Here is a 21,198-nt window from a genome sequence, read left to right on the forward strand (position 1 = left end):
AACAAGAAAATGAGATGTTTTACGCACTAGGTGGCGTGGTGTTTCAGCCACTGGCTCTTTAGTTTATTTACAACTAGAGACTGCATGAAGATCCAGAGTGAGGTAAGTAAAAGATAAATAACTGGTTGTAATCTTTTTCAAACTCTCAATAATCCACGACCTTTTCTACAACCGCCATATGTTAGGTTACTGATAACAACATAGAACTTTGTATCGACCACTGATAAGCAAATGACGTGTTGTCGCTTCTGGATAACCCGGATTTTACACTCTGTACTCATGATTTAGTCATATAGAAATGATGTTTGTTGAGAGTGCACGTAGAAGACAAACAATCTCTTGTATGGGGATCTGGAAGTGTCCCCGTAGGCAAGTGTGTGGAGGGGACGACCTTCATTGTTATTTTAAGAAGCTCTTGCTGTCATGTCGTTGTGTTTTGTTAAGATCCTTTTCCAGTAAGGGTTTCCTTGTAATGAATAAACTGACTATTAGCCACTTAGTAAAACTATACGCAGGTTTTCTAGGGGCAAGTAAATTCGTACTGCGATAAATATCAAACTTCCAGCCAGTGTTATTGAGAGAACTTATCTAACTAGGAATAGATAAAACGTACAATTATACCAAAGACTCAAGAACTAGAACTATGAAGAAAAGACACGTTAAAGCAAAGAGGGGCAAGATTATGTCCTTACGTAAACTCATTACACTGATTGGATTCTGCTACCTAGTACCTCTAGTTATACCAACCAAAGGTGAGTAGTTTAGTAAATAACATAGAGGGAGCAACTGAACCTTTTTATATTTTTTGTTGTTGTTTTTTGGCCATGTAAGATAGGGGCCTGGCATGGCTAGATGGTTAAGGCACTTGACTCGAAATCGGAGGATTGCGGGTTCGAATTCCCGTCATACCAAACATGCTCGCCCTTTCAGCCGTAGGAGGTGTTATAATGTGACGGTTAACCCCACTATCGTATCAATTTTTTACTGAGAAATATTTCTAATAGCGTCTGTTTTTTTGTTTTATTTACTAGGAACTATTTCTAATAATGTATGTCGCCCCATGTTTAAAATAAGATTAAAATTTTATTATCATTATTTACTGCTTAAATATGTTTGAAAATACTCAGTTTCATAGTATTTAAGATCATTAAAATCCTTCTCGAATTTAACTCGCAATAAAAAAATTTGTCATTAGATATCTTTCGCAATAAAAACACTCCTCGAGATGGCGCTTTAGTTTCTATTATTCTCGCTGATAAGAAAATGTCCAATTTCCGCATTTATGCAGTATCACCTTTTTAAATCTAGCCGATAACCTACAACTACTCGTTTATGTAGCACAAAATATAGATATTATTATTAAACAACATGGCGAAATGTTTGTTTTTGAATTTCGCGCAAAGCTACACGAGGGTTATCTCCTTAGCCATCCCTAATTTACCATTAGCGGTAAGACAGCTAGTCATCACCACCCACTCGTGGGCTACTCTTTTACTAATGAATAGTGGGATTGACCGTAACATTAGAAGGCCACCACGTCTGAAGGGGCGAGCATGTGTGGTGCGACGGGGATTCAAACCCGAAAGCCTCAGGTTACGAGTCGAGCGCCTTAACCAGCTAGGCATGCCAGGCACGCCCAAATGCTTCTCTTATATATATTCTTATCTCTTGACAACCCAAAATAACTTTTTTTTTCTAAATGTATGATCAAAATGTGTAAATCTCTCTGGTACGTAATAAACTTTTGTTTGTTTGAAGTAAAGCACAATGATACACAATGGGCTATTTGTGCTCTTTCCATCAAAATCCCATTTCTATCGTTGTAAGCCCGCGAATGTACCGCCGTGCCACTAGGGGGACTACAAATTTCAAAATAGAACAAAATATTTTTAGCAATCACTATTAAAGTGATCCTTATTCACATTAATGGTGCGACTCAAAATATGGTAATGCATTAGTTAGTTATCACCATTAGATTCCATCTAGGAACATAGGGCCGAAATCGCTTGCGGATTCTTCAATAAGTATTTAAGTGAGTAGGTTGTTAGCCCACGGTAATGCATTAGTTTGCACTTATTATAATTAAAGATCATATGCCACATATCACTCTAATTGACTGATCGACCCAGTTCATTATACTGTTAGCTTTTACAGAAAATACGTTTTAATAAAACCATTGTAAAAAATTATAAATTCAAAACGGTATAGTTAACAAACACGAGGAAGCTATTTATTTCATTCGTCGGTTTTTAAAGTCATGTAGACGGCGTCTGTGATATTATTAAAGAATTATTCATGCGAATTACACCCCTTTTTACAGCTGTTATTGACTGAGTGTTGATATACGATTAACTTGTTTGATTTCGTGTTAAGCGAATCCGCATGAAGTCTACGTTGTACTACATTGTTATATTAGGATGTTTTGTGAGAGGTATGGTAAAGTTTATTCTTTGGTTTTATTCCTTAATATTTTCCTTTCCAATTTAACGTTACGTTTAGCTTATGTGGTCTGACATTTATAGTTTTAAAAACGACCGAAGTTTTAACCATAGTACTACAAGTTAGAATAAGTCATAGAATTTAATTTTTAAAAAATATAAAACGCCAAACCACCAGTTATTTTGTTTCAAAGTTGAGGTTGCATAACAGATCAACTGAATCGTTGTTTTTCGTGTAATTTTTTATGTTACTTGAAATTTTAAATATTGGAAACCATAAACGTAATAATGATTATAGCCTAATATTATTCTGATACTTTAAATACAGTTGTTCTGTATATTAGACTGATAGTAATAAAGAGTTATGCTGTAATCTTTATCAATACGCTACTTACGTAGTTTCAAGGCCTAGAAAGTTAGGCCTAATGTTAGATAAAATATAAATGTTAATAACTTAAAGTCGTGGAGTATTATTAATTTATACCCTAAACTTGAACCGCATAATTTATTCCTCCGAATCTAGCCGAGTATTTCAGATCCACAAAATGCAAAATATCTGGATTAATTACATTATTTATTTACACAGTATATTCACGCTTCACTAACCAAATAGTGTATAAGAATTATTGTTGTCGTCTTAACATGGAATCTGATTAAGAGGACCTCGTGTTTATTTCACTCTTAAGTAAATTTCCAGTGCGAACCAACTCATTTTATACGACTGCATTTACTCGTGGATCATAGCCGCGAGGTTTTGAAATACAGTGTTTCAAGATATTTCGGTTTATTTGCCCAGTTTATCTGCATGTGTTACAAGTAATATCCGAATTATGTACGTATTTACTTAAAAAAAAACACAATAATAAATATTGACACCACGTCTGGTTCCAACAATACTACTACATAAATTAAAATACTTTGAAGGACTGTTTTATTATTTTTACCTTATGTAACACTAATAAAATCTTTAGAGGGATGGCCGTATTTTGAGGCTGTTCACAAACGTGGCAATGCATGGTTCTCAAAACAAAATTTACTAGCGATCTCGTGGATCTGTATTTGTATATTTATTTTCAGTTTAATGATCATTGCTATTATAACGTAAATTTATTTTTTCTTGATGGCGAGAAACCCACTTAAAATATAAAATGTATCTCAGAACGGCTGGTATGGGTATTTATCACTTTTATTGATAAGCAGAGAACAACCTTCGACCTATCTAGGTCATCTTCTGGTTAAGAAAGAGAGAGTTTGAATGTGACCGTTGATGGGCACGTTTTGGGGATAAGAGTATAAACGGGTACGAGATTGTAGGGGCGTTGCAGGTGGATGTTAGGTTGTTAATTGGTATAGGTATGAAGGTGTGCCTTGTAATGGTTTAATTTTAGTTTTAATTGCTGTGTAAGTAGGGCTTCTTTGATTTTGCGTTTGTTTATATTTGTTTCCGTACTTAATATCTGGGTGTTTTCTATGGTTATGTTGTATTTATTTGATTTGCAGTGTTCAAAAACGTGTGAAGGTGTTGTTGTTTTGTGTGTGTGTTCTTTGATTCTAGTTTCTATTTTTCTGCTTGTTTCTCCAACCCCTCGGTGTGGATTCCTGTACGTGGTGAGGGGACCTCCCAGGGAAGGTTCTGTTCTATCTGGTTACCTTCTCTGGGATCTAAACATCCACCCACGTGTTTGCCATGCGTGGCGACCCGTGAAGGGGAGGAGAGGATCCTGGTGGTTGAGGGGTCCAACCCTAACACACCACTTTGGCCTCGAATTCCTGTAGACGGGCGGCCTTTGGGTGGCCCCCCTTGGGTCAATCGGCTGGTCCACTTGGGCTAGAGTCAACCAAGTACCAGTGTTGGAAGTTCTCAACGGGTGTTGTGGACATCGTGCCTGATGCTGGTGTTTGGGTATAGTGCTCACGAAACCCTGGCGTTGCTGCATTGTCCTTGCATGGCTTTGTAGTGCGTCCCCTTGTAGGGCTCCATGGTGGGTGGGGTCAGTGGGTACCGAAATTATTTCTTTTTCCTATGGATCCTCCAAAATATTTAAATAAAATTGTAAAAAAACAGTCAATGGGTAAGCGATCACGTCTTGAATACTCAGAACAGCAATCTTCAACATCAGTAACACACGTACCTCATTTTCTTATATTACATTCTCCTTCGGAAAAACCTTTAGGGCTTATGTCCCCTTTTTTTATTCAAAAGGGACTAGAGGGACTTGCTGGCTCTCCAAAGTCAGTAAAGAAACTTCGATCTGGTGACATATTGGTTGAAACATCCACATCCCAACACAGTGAACTCCTCTTGAATTCAAAGGCAATTGGGGATATACCTATTGAGGTTACACCCCATGCTACCTTGAATTCTTCACGAGGAGTTATTGTTGAAAGGGATTTGAAGAACGTTCCCGAGTCAGAGATTCTCGCTGGTCTCTCCACTCAAGGAGTTTCTGCAGTGAGGCGCATCTCCACTCGCAAAGATGGAGTTACACTGCCAACAGATACCCTCGTTTTAACATTTACTTCACCACGTGCACCTGCCACCATCAAAGCAGGTTATCTCATTTGCAGGGTTCGGCCATACATACCAAACCCTCTTCGATGTTTCCAATGTCAGAGATTCGGCCACTCAAAGACATCTTGTCATGGTTCCCTGACATGTGCTCGTTGTGGAGGCAAGGACCACGATGCCTATGACTGTGACATGAACCCACATTGCGTAAACTGCAATGGTTCTCACCCCTCTTACTTTCATTCTTGCCCAAAATGGTTGGAGGAAAAAGAGGTGCAGTGTTTGGAAACGACACATAACATTAGTTATCCTGAGGCTCGGAAATTGCTGTCCACAACTCCATCTCGGACATATGCTGCTGCACTTCATTCCACAACTACAGTGGGAGTGCAGACAGACCTCTCTGTGCCTCCAAGAGAATTGTTTTCAAAACAAATGAAAAGCCTTTTGACCTCCGTGGTTAAAAAGGTTGATGAATCGACTTCCACACCCATCTCTGTTCCTCCCATACCTTCCAACAAACCTCAAGATCCACGTCCTTCAGTTTAAAATATAGGCATTTCTTCTGATACATCTTTTTCTCCCACCACAAGAGACAAAACAATTATTCGTTCGCGTCCTCAATCACTGGATTCACCTTCCAATAACAAAAAACCTGCCCACCCGACCCAGAGCAGGATCCATGGAGGTTGATAGACCTCCTCCGACTAAAGACAGCAAAGAAAAAAGACGTGGTCGTAAACCGAAAGGTTCTCCAGCCACTTTACCTACCGGTTCTTAAAAATGGCCACCTTGATACAATGGAACTGTCGAGGTTTACGTTCTAATCTGGATGATATCAAAACGCTGATTGCTTCCTACCATCCTGTTTGTCTTTCTTTACAAGAAACATTTCTCAAAACTGCTGATACTGTCTCCATTCGGCAGTTTTCTCTGTACAGAAATGACAGGTTGTGTGATGGTTGAGTACATGGAGGGGTGGCACTGTTGGTTGACAACACGTGCCCACCCTGTCTTTGTCACTCAACACACCCTTGGAAGCTGTAGCCATCCGTGTTTCCTTGGGTCATACCATCACTGTTTGTTCTCTGTACCTGTTCCCTGGAGAGACATATGATCAATCAGATCTTGATGCTCTCGTTGAACAGTTCCCATCTCCATTTCTAATCCTAGGGGATTTTAATGGACATCATCCCCTCTGGGGAAGTGCTATTATTGATGGGAGGGGCCGATCTGTAGAGCGTATGCTCCCTGATCACAATCTTTCTCTTTTCAAAACTGGTTCTTCCACTTACTTTCATGCACCTTGTCAGTCCTTTACCGCTATTGATCTCTCAGTTTGCTCCCCTTCATTATTTTCCCATTTTTCATGGAGGGTTGACAGTAATCCACTAGGCAGTGATCATTTTCCGATCCTTTGAGAGAGACTGGCCGTGGTCGATGCCACCCTACCCGCGTGCCCGGTGGAAGCTGGATCAGGCAGACTGGTCCACTTTCACTGCTCTCGCAGAACTTGATCCTGCCATCGTAAATCAGCCATCAATAGAAGACTGTGTAGCAGCGGTAACTGACTGTCTTACACATGCAGCTGCTCAGTGTATTCCTAAAACCTCGACACGTTTTCCACGATATCCTCGTCCGTGGTGGAATCCTGCTTGCCACTTAGCACGGAAGGCTCAAAAGCGGGCCTGGGATACTTTTCGTAGATATCCCACACTTTCAAACCGGGTTGCTTTCCAACGGGCCCGTGCACATGCTTGGTGGGTAAGACGTCAAAGCCAGAAGGAATCTTGGATTAAGTTCACAACCAGCATATCTTCTACCACCAGTTCCAAGATCATATGGGACAGGATTCGAAAGGTCAATGGGCACTACAATTCTGTCCCCTTCTCGATCTTACTCTCTGATGGTCAGGAGGTGACTGATGTTCGGAACATCGCTAACACTCTAGGTGAAAGCTTTTGCCGGGTATCTAGCACTTCTGCTTGTTCCTCCACCTTCCTGGCCATCAAGACTCGGGCAGAGCGATCACCTCTTTCCTTTCGAACTGACTGTTTCTTTTACTATAATTGTCCCTTTACCCTGGTGGAACTAAAAATGGCCCTTCATCGGTCTGCCAGTACGTCTGTTGGACCTGATGATATTCATTATGACATGCTGCACCATCTATCTTCTGCTTCTCTTGATGTCCTTCTGATTGTTTTCAACCGGATCTGGCAGGAGAATGTTTTTCCTGATGCCTGGCGCCAGGCTATTATTTTACCTTTCTCTAAGCCAGGGAAAGATCCCAAGATTCCTTCAAACTACCGTCCAATTGCTTTGACGAGCTGTCTCTGTAAGACATTAGAAAGGATGGTTAATGCTCGTCTTGTTTGGTTCCTTGAATCAAACAACCTCCTCTCGCCCACCCAGTGTGGGTTCCGTCGACAGCACTCCACCACAGACCACCTAATTCGTCTTGAAACATCTATCAGAGAAGCCTTTCTCAACCGCCAACATCTTGTATCAATATTCTTTGACATAGAGAAGGCTTACGACACAACATGGAGGTATGGCGTTTTGTGAGACCTCCATACATATGGGTTACGTGGCCATCTACCCATGTTTATTAAAAAAAATTTTAATGGACAGGAGATTCCAAGTTCGTGTGGGTTCGACACTTTCCCGTTCTTTTGTACAGGAACTTGGAGTCCCTCAAGGCTGTGTATTGAGTGTTACACTCTTCAGTATAAAGATAAATGCCATCACTGAACAACTCTCTCTCACTGTTGCGAATGGGCTGTATGTCGACGACTTTCACATCTCATGTCAGTCGTCAAACATGAGATATATTGAGCGGCAACTACAAACCGCCCTCAATTGTGTACGGAAGTGGACTCTGGCGAACGGTTTTAATTCTCTCTCTCCAAAACTGTATGCATGCACTTTTGCCGTCGACGGGTATTCACCCTGATCCTGAACTTCATATCGGTGAAGTTTTGCTGCCAGTGGTCCCGGAGACCAAGTTCTTGGGGCTTATCTTTGATCGTAAACTGACCTTTATACCACACTTAAAGCAGCTTCGGGTCAAATGCACAAGAGCACTGAACATCCTCCGTGTTCTCTTCTACCAGTTGGGGCAGATCGCTGTTCAATGTTAAAGGTATATCGTGCTCTTATTAGATCGAAACTCGATTATGGATCAATGGTCTATGGCTCTGCCAGACCCTCGGCCTTAAAGATGCTGGACCCCATTCATCACCAAGGACTTCGACTCTGCACTGGGGCTTTCCGTACCTCTCCAGTTCAAAGTATATACATTGAATCTCATGAACCTTCTCTACACCTTCGCCGTTTGCAACTATCTTTACAATATACTTCGAAACTTCATTCCTTACCAAAGCATCCCACCTGGAAATGTGTTTTCCTTCCTCGGTGGGCAGTACTTTTTCAGAACAGACGATCTGTCATTGTTCCGTTTAGCCTTCGCATCCGGGCGCAATTGGATGAATTGGGTCTGTCCTTGGATAACATTGCAGATTCCACAGGTCGGACCATCCCACCATGGCTTATTACAGCCCCCAAATGTGACCTTTCTTTCAGTCACCTAAAAAAGGCAGATACTCCAGATTGGAAGTACCGTCTTTTATTCAATGAATATCTTTCAAACAATCATTCAGTTCCCATTTATACAGATGGTTCCAAATCAGGTAATTCAGTGGGTTCTGCTATGGTTTGCTATGGGTCAGTAGTTGCGCGCAGAATCCCTTCTACAGCTTCTGTGTTCACTGCTGAACTGTATGCCATATCTCTTGCCCTGGATCATATTGCAGCTGAGCAGTACTCCAACTGCACTATTTATACTGATTAGCTTAGTTCTATACTTGCCTTGGAATCGCTACACGTTAGCTCACATCCTATTCTCGCCGATATTCGAAACCGACTGGCCCATTTCTCATTAGCAGCTACTTCAATCCAGTTTTTCTGGATACCAGGCCATGTTGGTATTCGCGGGAACGAGCTTGCAGACATGGCAGCTAAATATGTCTGCTTCAGCACCATCACTCCTATGCCTATTCCGTACATGGACTATGGTGTTGTCTTCAAGGCTCGGCTCCGTGCCAGCTGGCAGTCCACTTGGAGTGAGCAACGCGACAACAAACTTTTTCAAATCAAACCCAAAATTGGACTTTGGCCATCTAGCTTCCGTAAAGTTCGGAAGGAGGAAGTTGTTCTCACTAGGCTACGCATTGGTCACAGTTTTAACTCATCATTTTCTTTTATCTGGAACTGATGCACCAATGTGTAGTTTGTGTAACACTCAAATCACTATCAGCCACGTTTTACTTTCTTGCCATCGTTACAATTCTCAACGACGGCAATATTTTAAACATATTTTTCCCAGGGTCAGTCTGTAACATTGGACAGAGTTATTGGTGATGGTGACTCTGTCCACCTTGATAATGTTTTTAATTTTTAATGGCCATTAATCTTTTAATCTCATTTAAGTGTTGCATATTTATTCATTACACCTTTTTAATTGTGGTTCCTTTTTTACAGTTTTAATCTCTCTCATTCAATTTGACATTGGACAATGGCCAGAACATTAAATAACTCGACACCAGGACTGGAAAGGACAACTTCAGGTGACTAACGCTACTGTTTGAACTATCCGTTTGAACTACTCGTTAGTCGTCCTGGCGAGTTGTTATTATACTTTTGCTGCATATCATTTCACACTTTTACTACTTAACTTTTTAGTACTGGCCATATTGACTCATAACCCGGAACCAGGACTGGAAAGACCAACTTCAGGTGACTGACGGTGGTTTTTATACTTACCTGTTAGTCTTCCTGGCGGGTTATGATCATTACCATTTTGCTACAGGTAGTCCTTTACAACTTTGTTGACTGGATGTCAACATTGGTTTTTACGCCATTTTCTGTTTTAATTGCCGTTTCGCTTTTATCTTCATTTACTTTTACAAATTTTACTCCATTTACTTGACTTTTATCTTTTTACTGGACATTTGGCTACTCATTATTACGATTTTGCTATGTGTCTTTTAAAACTTTTATTCTTTTACATTTTGATACTGGTTGCTATGACACACAACCCGGAACCAGGACTGGAAAGACCAACTTCAGGTGACTGACGGTGGTTCTTGAACTTACCTGTTAGTCTTCCTGGTGGGTTATGATCTTTACCTTTTTGCTAGAGTAAATACCTTACAACTTCTTATACTCTGTCTTCTATCTTAACATTGTAGACTAGGTGTCAACATTGGTTTTATACTTTTTTGTTTTACCTTCATTTCCATTTATGTCTATTACTACATTTATTTCTTTTTTATTATTTTTTTTTACATTTTTACCGAATGTCTGGCGCAGATAGCCTCGCTGCTTTGTGCCATAAAACACTAAATCAATCAATCAATGTTTCTCCAATATAGAAGTCGTGGCAGTTGTTGCAATGTATTTTATAAATTATGTTGGTGTTGTGTTTATCAGTGTAGTTTTTACATAGTAAGAACTTTAATTTTGTACCTGATTTTTGAATAAACTTGGTGTTTATTGGAATGTTGTGTTTTTGTTGATTTTTTTCCAAATGTTGGTTATTTTTTCGCTGATGTCGGTAATATATGGTATGCAACAGTATAAGGTTTTGGAGTTTGTTGTTGGTCTAGGTGTTTGCATATAATTTTTTTCCATGGTTTTTTGAGGAAATTTGTTGATGTTGAAGTGTTTTATTTTGTTGATTTCATCATTAATTTTATCGGGTGAACATAGTTTTTTGGCTGTATTTATTTGGTTTCTTTATGTTGAGTTTTTAATGTACTGAGTTCCATGGTATGTATAATCCAGTATAGGTGAATTTTGTGTGGATTTCTGTTTTCAATTGCGTATCAGTTCTAGTGATATCGATGTTGAGAAATGTTATTTGGTTAGTTTTTCTCCTGTTCACAGGTGAACTTAATGTTAGAGTGTATCGAGTTAACGTGATTAAAAAAACTAAGCCTGTTATCTGTAGATGTGAATCCAGCAACTGTATAATCAATATATCTGTACCAATATAGTGGTGGGTGTAAGGCTGAACTGATCGCTTGTGATTCAATCGGTGTCATAAAAATGTTGGCTATAACTGGTGGCACGGGATTTCCATACTTTCGCCATTTATTTGTAGGTAGTTTTGTTATTGAACATGGATTTGGTGGTAGTGAATTCTATAAGGGTTGCTAATTGGTTGCTGTGGATGTGTATCAATGAGTTGGGTTCTTGGATATCAAGTTATAAAGCAATTTTGCAAGCTTCAGTCGGTGGGACTTCTGTGAAGAAAATTCTTTGAAAACGTTGTTTAAGATACTGTGTTGAGGTGTTTTAGGGAAATAGATGTTTTCGTTCTACCTGGAAAGACAGGTTGTTGGTTGTGGGTAGAATTGTTGTCGACGTCCCTTACAATCCCGTACCTGTTTATACTCTTGTCCCTAAGCTATGTGTCCGTCAACGTTCGCATTCAAACTCTCTTTCTTAACCCAAAGATGACCTACATAGGTCGAAACGTTGTTCTCTTCTTATCAATAAAAGTAATAAGTTTGTTTTGAATTTCGTGCAAAGTTACTCTAGGGTTATCTGCGCTAGCCGTTCCTAATTTAGCAGTATAAAACCAGAAGGAAGGCAGCTAGTCATCACCAGCCATCGCCAATTTTTGGGATACTCTTACCAACGAATAGTGGGATTGAGCGTCACGTTATAACGTCCCCATGGCTGAAAGGGCGAGGATGTTTGGTGTGACAGGGATTCGAACTCGCGACCCTCGGATTACGAGTCGAGCGCGTTAACCACCTGGCCATGCGGGCCCATATTGTGTTATTTTGCTCTTAACAACAAACTATAACTAAGCTCCGAAGGATTTTTAATTTTTGTTGAGGGGTATAATGGTTGAACCAAGTGGTTAATCACACAAAACTTCGGTTTATTAAACAACTGGAACTAACTTTATCGAACAGTTGTGTTTTATGTATATTTAGCGAGCTCAGTTTGATTATTTACGTTATTTTATTTGGTTACACCTGAATAACATAGGTTGTTTGTTATTACCATTATTATATTACCATTTATGATAGCGAAATTATGTTACAGAACATTTAAAGGTGAATTTTCAACAAATTTAATAATTGTCTTAGAAACTGTACTTTGGTTAGGTATAATTCTGTGTGGCTGGCATATTTTTAAACACTTCAGCTTTTGAGTGAAAAATGAAATAAAATATGCGAGTCCTCGAACTCAAGTTCCTCTCGGTCGTTCGGCTGTTTCCGTGACGTTTTACAACTATGACGTAATAGTTGCCCATCACGTTTCGTTGCGCGCCGACCATTTTGTTCCTTTCAGTGCTGGTGTTTTATGTAAATCTGTTGGTGCTTTTTTCGGATTACATGCTTTGTGATACTATGTTTTGTCCTGATATTTCTACTTTATGTTTGTTTTGTGATAACATGGTTTACTGCGTTGCTTATGGTTGTAAAAACGGTTCAGCATCGGGCAAAAGCTTCTTTTCGTTTCCGTGCAAGGAGAAGGAACCGGCAAGATGGCGACAGTGGGTGCGGATGGTCAATAGGAAGAACTAGATTCCTTCACACCATGCAAAGCTTTGTCAAGATCACTTTGAACGCTCATGTTTTGTGTCAGATCCCATTGTTTTGGATTCCGTGGGTTTCAAACCAGGCAGGTTGAGACTGAAAAAACCATCAGCAGTAGACAGGATCGTCCCCACCATCTTTCCTCGTGTAAAGCTGAGGACTGATCTCAGCCTGCAGCGTACAGGTTCCACCCCTCTGAAGCCATCCCTTGCCATCACGAAGAGAACAAACTTAAAGGTATGTGTGAAGTATAAAGCGATAAACAGTAACTAGTATAATATAACAATTTAAAAAATACAAGTTTTTGAAGAATGTAACTAGACATATTTCACATTCATGAGCGTGTTTTGCATTTGTGGCTCCTGAAAGTCAGTGGAACCTTGATTTCCTAGTCTAGACAGTGGACAAATCTATTCCAAATAGAGTATATTCCAAGTTTAAAAGCTGGTAGATCATTCTGCAGATGGTTTTGTATCATTTTTACATATGGAAAAGTTTGAAGAATACCATTTTTCAAATTTAATATTTCAAGATGAATTGAAATAAGACTGTTTTGAACATGTTGAAGTAATCAAGTAAATGTTATGTATTAAAAAAAAAAAAACATTGTAGACTTGTAAACAATCAAATATAAACTCCATAACTCATCATAATAAAGTTAAACTTAACACAATACTTTGACATTGTCATATTAAATATAAATCTCATAAAGCATGTTATTTTAATATATAATCTTATTTCTTCAGTATCACTCACAGTTCCACTACTCTTGCTCATGGAAATGTCCTCATCACTAGAACTTGTCAGATCTGTGTCAAAAGTAACTGTTCTAGGTTCGTTCAGAGTAGATTCGAATTGATACTGTTCAGAACACAAAGTCAAAACAGACTCCGCCTCTGTTTCTCCGTATGCACTGGCCATGTTTATTTACATTCAACGCGTAGGCGTTGGCAGTTTGTTCGATAACTATTGCGTCAAAGTACTTTTCCTAGCGGCAAACGTAAAAATTAAAACGTTAGGATTGCCGCTCGGAAAGGGCTCTTTCTGCACCAAGTTCTATGTTTCATTTATTAGCATGTGTTATATACAAAATGTGAACCTGCAAAATTAATCGGTATGAGTCGTTCTTTTAACTGCAATTTTTTTCTTCTGTAAAATTTACCTTTAAGGGTTGTGCGTTAGGAGAGTTTGTGATAAACGTTACATTTCGGACACTCGTAAACTTTCAGTTTCGTTTTTAAAAGTCGTGAACATCTTTTGTGTCTGTATTTAAGCGTAAAACTACACAATAGGCTGTCTTCATTGTGCCAACTATAAGTATCGAGAGTCAAATTTTTAACGGTACAAGTCTTCAACCTTTCTGAAACTTATCATATCTAATTATTGAAGTTTGTGTGTATACATAATACCATTTATGGTATTCGAAAGAAAGCCTTGAGCACTTGCACGTGGTAACAAAAATGTTTTTGTTACACACTCTGATTTATTGCTGGTAACAAACAAACTAGGAGAAATGTAGAAAACAACGTCCAGTTTAATTCTGTTTTTAACAGAAATATTAAGTTTAATAATCAATTCGATTCTCCATTTTTTGGGATATTTGGTTTAAGGTGTTGTCGACTCGTAATCTGGGAGTCGTGGGTTCAAACCTCCTTCAACCAAACATTTTAGTTTATTTAGTCATGCGGGCGTTATAATGTAACAATTGATTTCAACATTCGTTTGATAAAAGAGTAGCCCAAGAATTGACGGTGGGTGGTAGTGACGGCAAGTGCAGATAGTCCTGTGTAGCGTTGTGCTAAATTCGTAACAAACCTAATTCAACGTATTGATGCAAGTTATATTTTCAGTGTTTTAATTTAAATGTGCGACACTCGAAATTCCTAATAATAATGAACTAATAATCGAAAAGTCCTTGCGTAGTAAAGTAGATGTAGATACGAGAATCAATGAATGAGAAATGATTGAGTAATAAGTATACAATGAGATTGTGAGTATTGTTTAGAGTTCCAGCGGCTACTCAAACGATTAGGAAGAAAATTCTATAATTAAATTTATTTGTGAGTCAGGCTTTTTAACAATCGCAGAATATCTGTTGAAACGTTGTTTGTGCACTTAGGCTTACAAATACAGGTTAAAGTACCCTGTAAGAAATAAAATAATTCGTTATTGTTATGTGAACTAGAATTCGCATTGTTTTAACAACTAATCTAAACGAACCCACAAAAAAACATAGAAAACTTTATAAGAGTATCAATTTCGAATAATTAACTCTTGAGAATAAAGAGTTGTTTCAGGTGTCAGTACTTAAAACATGAAGATGTCGAACTATAACACTATGTAACACAAATTTTGTTCCTGGATAGTATGTGTTATTTCTTAATTGCTTACGTTGTAAAAATACAGAAAATGGCCATTATTCCCTTCAAACTTTGTTTTTGTGACCTGGATAATGAAATTTAGAAATTAACCTATTTTCTATGTAAAAACGGCCAAATTTGCACATTTTCATTTACATAAGCTCTGAATAAAACAACATATGAATCAAGATTTATATGTATTTATACTAAAGTTAAAGAAAAATGTTTAGAAGTGAGTAGTTTTTCGAGATTTGCGACTGTAATGTAAATCACTTTCACGTATCAACCCCTAAATATAGTCTCCCATCATGTTTTCGTTATACGCTCCTTGGTAGCGGCGTTCAAAGTCCAGTATATCTTGGTGGAAGCGCTCGCCTTGCTTCCATGTTTTCCTTGAATTTATCAAGATGAGCGTCAAGGATATGGACTTCCAGGGACATCCTGCAGCCCATTTTGCCGTTGTTCTTCACCAGAGCCTCAGCCAGTTCCACATAATTTTCGGCCTTGTGATTGCCCAAGAAGCCCCGGACCACCACGACAAAGCTGCCTCACCCCAAGCTTTTTTCCCTTCCTACTGTGAGCTTCTTGGGGAATCTGTGCATTCCAGGATCTTCTTTATTTGTGGTCCAACGAAGACACCAACTTTGACCTTTTCCTCAGAAGACAGCTTAGAGAAGAAGTCTCGAAGGTACTTGAAGGCTGCAGACTCCTTATCAAGAGCTGTGACAAATTGTTTTATAAGACCCAATTTCATGTGCAGTGGTGGGAACAACACTTTCTGGAGGTCCACTTGACATTGTGCTTTCCCACAGAGAACTCGATCCGTTGTGGCCAGTGCGCTGCGGTGTTATTATGAAGAATAAATTTATTTCATCCACAACTAGTGTGTAAGAAGTTCATGGAAAATATTTTATATGTGATATTTTTTCTATACTATTGGAAATTTAAAATAAGATATTTAAATTTTAAAAGGTCTAAAATTTGTAAAATATAAAATCTTACTATTCAAACAAGCAAACATTGTCCGTCTTGCCTTCTAGCGTTTTTTGCGGTGTTCGTATGTAAAATGAGGTGCCCAGGGTTTGTCTTGATCCACAACAGGCCCGCCGAAATATGCCTTGTAGGTTTCACACAGCAGATGTTACCACAGAGTACGTTTTCGCTCTTGTTTTGATAAATTGGTCACATACGTGACAGAATATGTCTGGAGAATGCTTGCAGCTTCTTGATGCCATCTCTGATAAAATCAGATAGGTCTCTGTGTTTACTTAGGCAGCTAGAACTAAACTGAAATGGTGAGTGGTGAGCCCCTGTATGTATGTGTATATATATTACTATGGAAGAGTTCTTGAAAATTATTATAAGTTCGAGAAAATTCTCTATCAGCTACTCAGCACTGAATCTACTTGAAATGTTCTGGAAAATGGGTAAATTTGAAAATTCCATTACCCAGTTCACAAAAGCAAAGTTTGAAGAGAAAAATGTCTTTTTCATTCACTTTAGTCTTTAGGCATAAATAACTGGGAAATAACACTTTCTGACCAGGAACAAGAAAAGGTGAAAATTTTGTTACATAATGTTATATTTAACTTGCAATTTATTATGAGTTTAAAACTTGCGTTTCACGTAATTATTTGTAGTTCAACATTGAACTACGAAAGTAAGATGTATACATATATATGTTTAAAATCGAAATCAAAGGTTATTTTTGCCACCACTACAAAGCATTATGGATAATATTGATTTTCCTTGTATGTTGACCCTAATCTAGTGGACAGTAGTATGTTTAAAGATTGGGTGGATAGAATTTAACCAGTCTTATATAAAACAAGTACTTCATACAAAGTCAGAGACCTGGCTAACAGTCGAAAGTCATAGATAAAATGTCAGTTTTTAAAGGCCACTGGTACATAGAAAATCCTGCACAACCGAATAGACCTAATAAAAATTAGATTAATATATTTTAATCATATTTATAAAGCAGGAAGTACATCATACATAGTATAACGTTAGTTAGGTACAAAGGTGTTTCATAAACGTATGATACGTACTAAGATTACATTTCATGTCGTATAGTACATTAGCATCTTTGGTCTAGAATTAGAGTTAACACTGATTCTAAACATACACCTTAATCAAACTTTACTCTCCAAACCTGGGCCAGCATTATCGACTACTGCTGGATAAAATGCAAACAACAATTAAGCTTATTTTGTTTACCATCTATCGATCAGGATTAAAAATCTGCTGGTCGATTTGTGATTCCCTGGGATTCTTAATATTCCAAATTAAAGCATCTTTCAATGGTTAATGTGAAAATCAATTTTTCTGTTTTAAGATGGAGTTTTATTTTTTTTACAGGAATCACTCCATCTGTATGTGACATTGAACAGGCTGTTAACGAGACCACAACATGTTCACAACAGTTCAAGCGTTCCATGACAGACAAAGAAGCCGTGATAAAAGAAAATCCAGAGACTGTTTGTCGGTGAGTTTAACGTGGAAGAAACGTTTTCTGTGTAAGCCCCTTTAGGTCAGTAATGTTTCTGTTATGAAATATTCTTCTTCTAATTTGGTTTACGGGCCTTGGCGTGTGCTTCTGGTTATTCTTCACCTAGTTTCTAATTCACTGAAAGCTGTATGTCAAGATGTGTACAGAATATTTAGGACTGCTGGATTCGTTATGTTGAATATCTTAAAATAGGAATAGTCATTTAGTAGCGTACAAACACAAAATTGACTTGGAATTGAGTGGATTTTGAAATATTTGAGAGAAGCAAAATATCCGTTCCCAGTGACAGAAAAGGTTTATTTGCAAGATGGTGAAAATCGAGCTCGCTCTAGTTGTCTTTCCTCAGGTCCGCGCTCTAGTGTTTTGTGATATTCAAAAGATTGAACGATAAGATGTAATTGTCTAGGTGTAAATAATGGCGAGTTCTCTTGTAATAGTACAACACAGGAGTAACGAATAGGTTGTGAAGAGACGTATGTCGAGCGTGATTTGGTCTAATCGTTACTGACCACACCATAAAACCGTTACTTCATCAAAGTAACGCTTCCCTGATCTTGGAAGCGTGAGAGCACCATGTGACTGTTAAATTCCGCAATTTGGTCAGATAGGAGCAGCCCAAGAGTTGGCGTTGAGTCATGTTCATAAGCTGCCTTCCTTCTGGTCCAAAATAAGATAGCGCTGTTGTGTAAAACAAACAGCGATGAGAGTTTATAATAAATGGAACCCAAGTTGGGACTGGTTCTTATCTAAGTGTGTAAATACTATTTATTTCGTAGCCAAGAAGTATAAGACGTGAGTAAGCTAGCAGAAGGGTACAAATATTAACACGCTCATAAATCTCTGCTCAAATGTCTGTGAATTATGGGTATTTTCAGTGAAAAATAAAGAACTCGCATTATTACCGCCATCTAGTGAATAAGTTGTATATATTTAAGATTTGGGACTACTGTCTTCTCGATTATTAGAGAGTGGTCGGGTTTTCTCCATTCTTTTACGAAATGTGGACAACAATTGAATACATATATATATATATATATATATATATATATATATATATATATATATATATATATATATATATATATGTATGTATATTCAATATGTAGAAACGGCTCGTTTGGGTTGAGAAAATTTTTTTACTTAGAGGAGCGAATAACGTTTCGACCTTCTTCGGTCATCGTCAGGTACACAAAGAAAAAGAGGTAACTGACCAGAAGCTAACCACATATTTGAAAGGGGGTTGTGTAACTGAGTGTCAGAATGCAGAGGGCGTGCTTATATGTTTGAAATTGTATATTCAACCCAAACGACCCGTTTCTACATATATATTTTTCTCTACAAGTGGGTTTTCTCGACATCACTGATAATTGAATATAGTATATCACTGGTAATATTTTGTGTTGTTCCTTATTAATCACGTGTCTTTACCTCATTTCTATAATCGTAGATAGAGAGTAAATTTATTAATTGTACAAGGGTCGACAGTATATAAACTAATTATAATCAAATGCTATTTATTGTTAACTTCAAATATATAAATGATTGGAATTGGGTGGCACCTAGGGGCAAGTGATCATTTCTCTATTAAGTTTCATGTTTTGCTGCATATGGAGGTGAGATATAATGATATTTTGGTTACATATTTTAAAGGGATGAGATAAAAGATACCTGAATTAGGCAGCTGACTTATTTGGAGACATTGATCAGATGTGGATTTTTTTTTTTTTTGTAGCATTCAAGATAAATATATTTCTTATAGAAAGAAAAGGGTGGCAGAAAGTAAAAACCAGGTTGGCTCAGAAAGAGTATGAGATAAAATCAAAGAAAATCATCATAAATCATGATTTTAAATTGACTGATATGACGGGATATTTAGAAGTGTATAGAAGACTAAACATGTTGATGAAACAGGAGATTAGGACATTAAAAAAGATATACAAGAAAAAGTTGGCGGGAAATGTAAATATTAGCAGTAAGGATTTCATAAAATACGTTACTGGTAAACTAAATGTTAGAATCGGGGTTAAGACCCTTGAGGGATGATATAGGAAGGCTAGTGTCTGATGGTTATAAGATGGCAGGGTTATTTCATTTTATTTTTCTTCTGTTTTTACTTTCAAAGATTTAAGTGGTATTGCACGTTTTAAACGATAGACGGAAGATTGGTTTTAATTATAATAAGACGATGCATGTGGGTATCATAATTTGAGTTGGAAGCATAATTTGAATGGGAACAACCGTAATAGGTTGTTGTAAGAGAAGATGTTGAAAGCTTTCAAATTGTTTTCTCTTCAAATAAGAAGAGTTAGGGATCTGGTGTTTTAAGATTGTAAAGGGAATGTTGATCCACCATCTTTTTTTCATACTTAACAATTAGAACAGTATGACTAGGGGACACAAATATAAACTTTGGCAGGGTAGGATTAATTTCACCTAAGACGGTTTTATTTTTCAAACAGAATGGTTAGCCTTTAGAGCGAGTTTTCATCCGATGTTGTTCAGAAAGTACATTTAATTGACTTTAATAGAAAGCTTTAAGTATGTAAGTGATAAGGGCTGTATTAGATTTTTTAAAGTTTATTTTTAGTTTAGAGGATGGGACAGCCGAAATGGACCAGTAAGCCCCAGGTTGTATCAAGACATTGTTACATCCCAAGTGAACTTTAAACAATTAATCATTTTTTTCGAATCTAGACAAACCACACATATATGGAGTTTGGTTAAATTGTTTATTATTTACAATATTAACAATGAATGTAATTAGTTACAGGCTCTGTACTGTGTAGTTGACACTAGTGGGTAGCTTCAGATATACAGTTTTGTTGTACATAATATATCGATAATTTCTTATTTTTCTATTCAACAGGAATTTCTGCAAGTTGCATTCGTGTCACGAAGATGCAATGAAGAATTCTAGTTGTGGAAAAGAAATAGAATATTTTATAGAAAGTAACATTTACATTGCACGAGCAATTCTCCAACGGGTCTATAAAGTTAACTGTTTAAATTACGCTTGTGTTAACCCTAACACTTCACTGAAAGTTACAGTATCTCCTGTTTGTTCTATTGTTATATTTTTGGTATACGTTTTTGTTTCACAAAACGCATTCATCCATCAGTTCGAGTGAAGAGCATTTTCCAGGCAACAAAAGGAAATATGATAAAAAGGAGTCTTTTTCTTTTTCATTCTAAAATTTAAAACGTTTTTGTTTATTGTTGTATTATACTTATAAACTAATTTACTTTTTTATGGAAAACGTGACAACGTTTCTAATAATATTGCAATGATTTTTTAAAGTTTTAATAAAGACTCCTACAGGATGATTTCTGGTGTTAAAGGTCTGCACTAGCAAACTAAAATGTACCATGTAGAACTACAAATTGTGTTTTACTAGTAGTACATTATGATAGTGAATCAGAAAAGCAGTGATTGAACACGTTCGTCAGTGCTTTAATCGTATAAGTGAAGTTTTAATAAAATTTATTAAGTTGTTCCAAATGAATAGTTATTTCTGTTTTCTATTTCTCTGTTAAAGTTCATATCATTGAATTACATTGTGTATACCCGGCATAGCCAAGTGACTATGGCACTCGATTCGTAATCTGAGGGTCGCGGGTTCGATTCCCCCTTAACACCAAATTTGCTCGCCCTTTCAAACGTGAGGGCGTTATAAAGTTTCAATCAATCCCACTATTCGTTGGTAGAAGAATATCCTAAGAATTGGCGGTGGGTGGTGATGACCAGCTGCTTTCCAGCTAGTCT

General features: G+C 37.6%; 1 protein-coding gene across 2 annotated transcripts; it reads left to right on the plus strand.

Annotated features, from left to right (window-relative positions):
* Positions 1-354: 354 nt before the first annotated feature.
* Positions 355-20,934, plus strand: LOC143247296 (uncharacterized). Of its 2 annotated transcripts, none has more exons than XM_076495090.1 (3): positions 355-752; positions 17,285-17,411; positions 20,302-20,934. In XM_076495090.1, the coding sequence occupies exons 1-3, from the start codon at positions 644-646 to the stop codon at positions 20,561-20,563; spliced, it is 498 nt and encodes a 165-aa protein (XP_076351205.1). In that variant the 5' UTR covers positions 355-643; the 3' UTR covers positions 20,564-20,934. The 2 variants fall into 2 exon arrangements, with proteins under 2 accessions (XP_076351205.1, XP_076351206.1); XM_076495091.1 differs by lacking the exon at positions 355-752 and adding an exon at positions 2,273-2,431.
* Positions 20,935-21,198: the final 264 nt, after the last annotated feature.

This window comes from Tachypleus tridentatus, chromosome 3 (assembly GCF_004210375.1).
Source record: "Tachypleus tridentatus isolate NWPU-2018 chromosome 3, ASM421037v1, whole genome shotgun sequence".
Classification (NCBI taxonomy): Eukaryota; Metazoa; Arthropoda; class Merostomata; order Xiphosura; family Limulidae; genus Tachypleus; species Tachypleus tridentatus.

What these genes read in the sequence shown, in the direction of transcription:
- LOC143247296 (XM_076495090.1), top strand. Translation starts at nt 644, where the DNA reads ATGAAGAAAAGACACGTTAAAGCAAAGAGGGGCAAGATTATGTCCTTA. An exon ending in TCTAGTTATACCAACCAAAG is followed by an intron (nt 753 to 17,284) that starts GTGAGTAGTTTA and finishes TTTTTTTTACAG; the next exon opens with GAATCACTCCATCTGTATGT. An exon ending in AATCCAGAGACTGTTTGTCG is followed by an intron (nt 17,412 to 20,301) that starts GTGAGTTTAACG and finishes TCTATTCAACAG; the next exon opens with GAATTTCTGCAAGTTGCATT.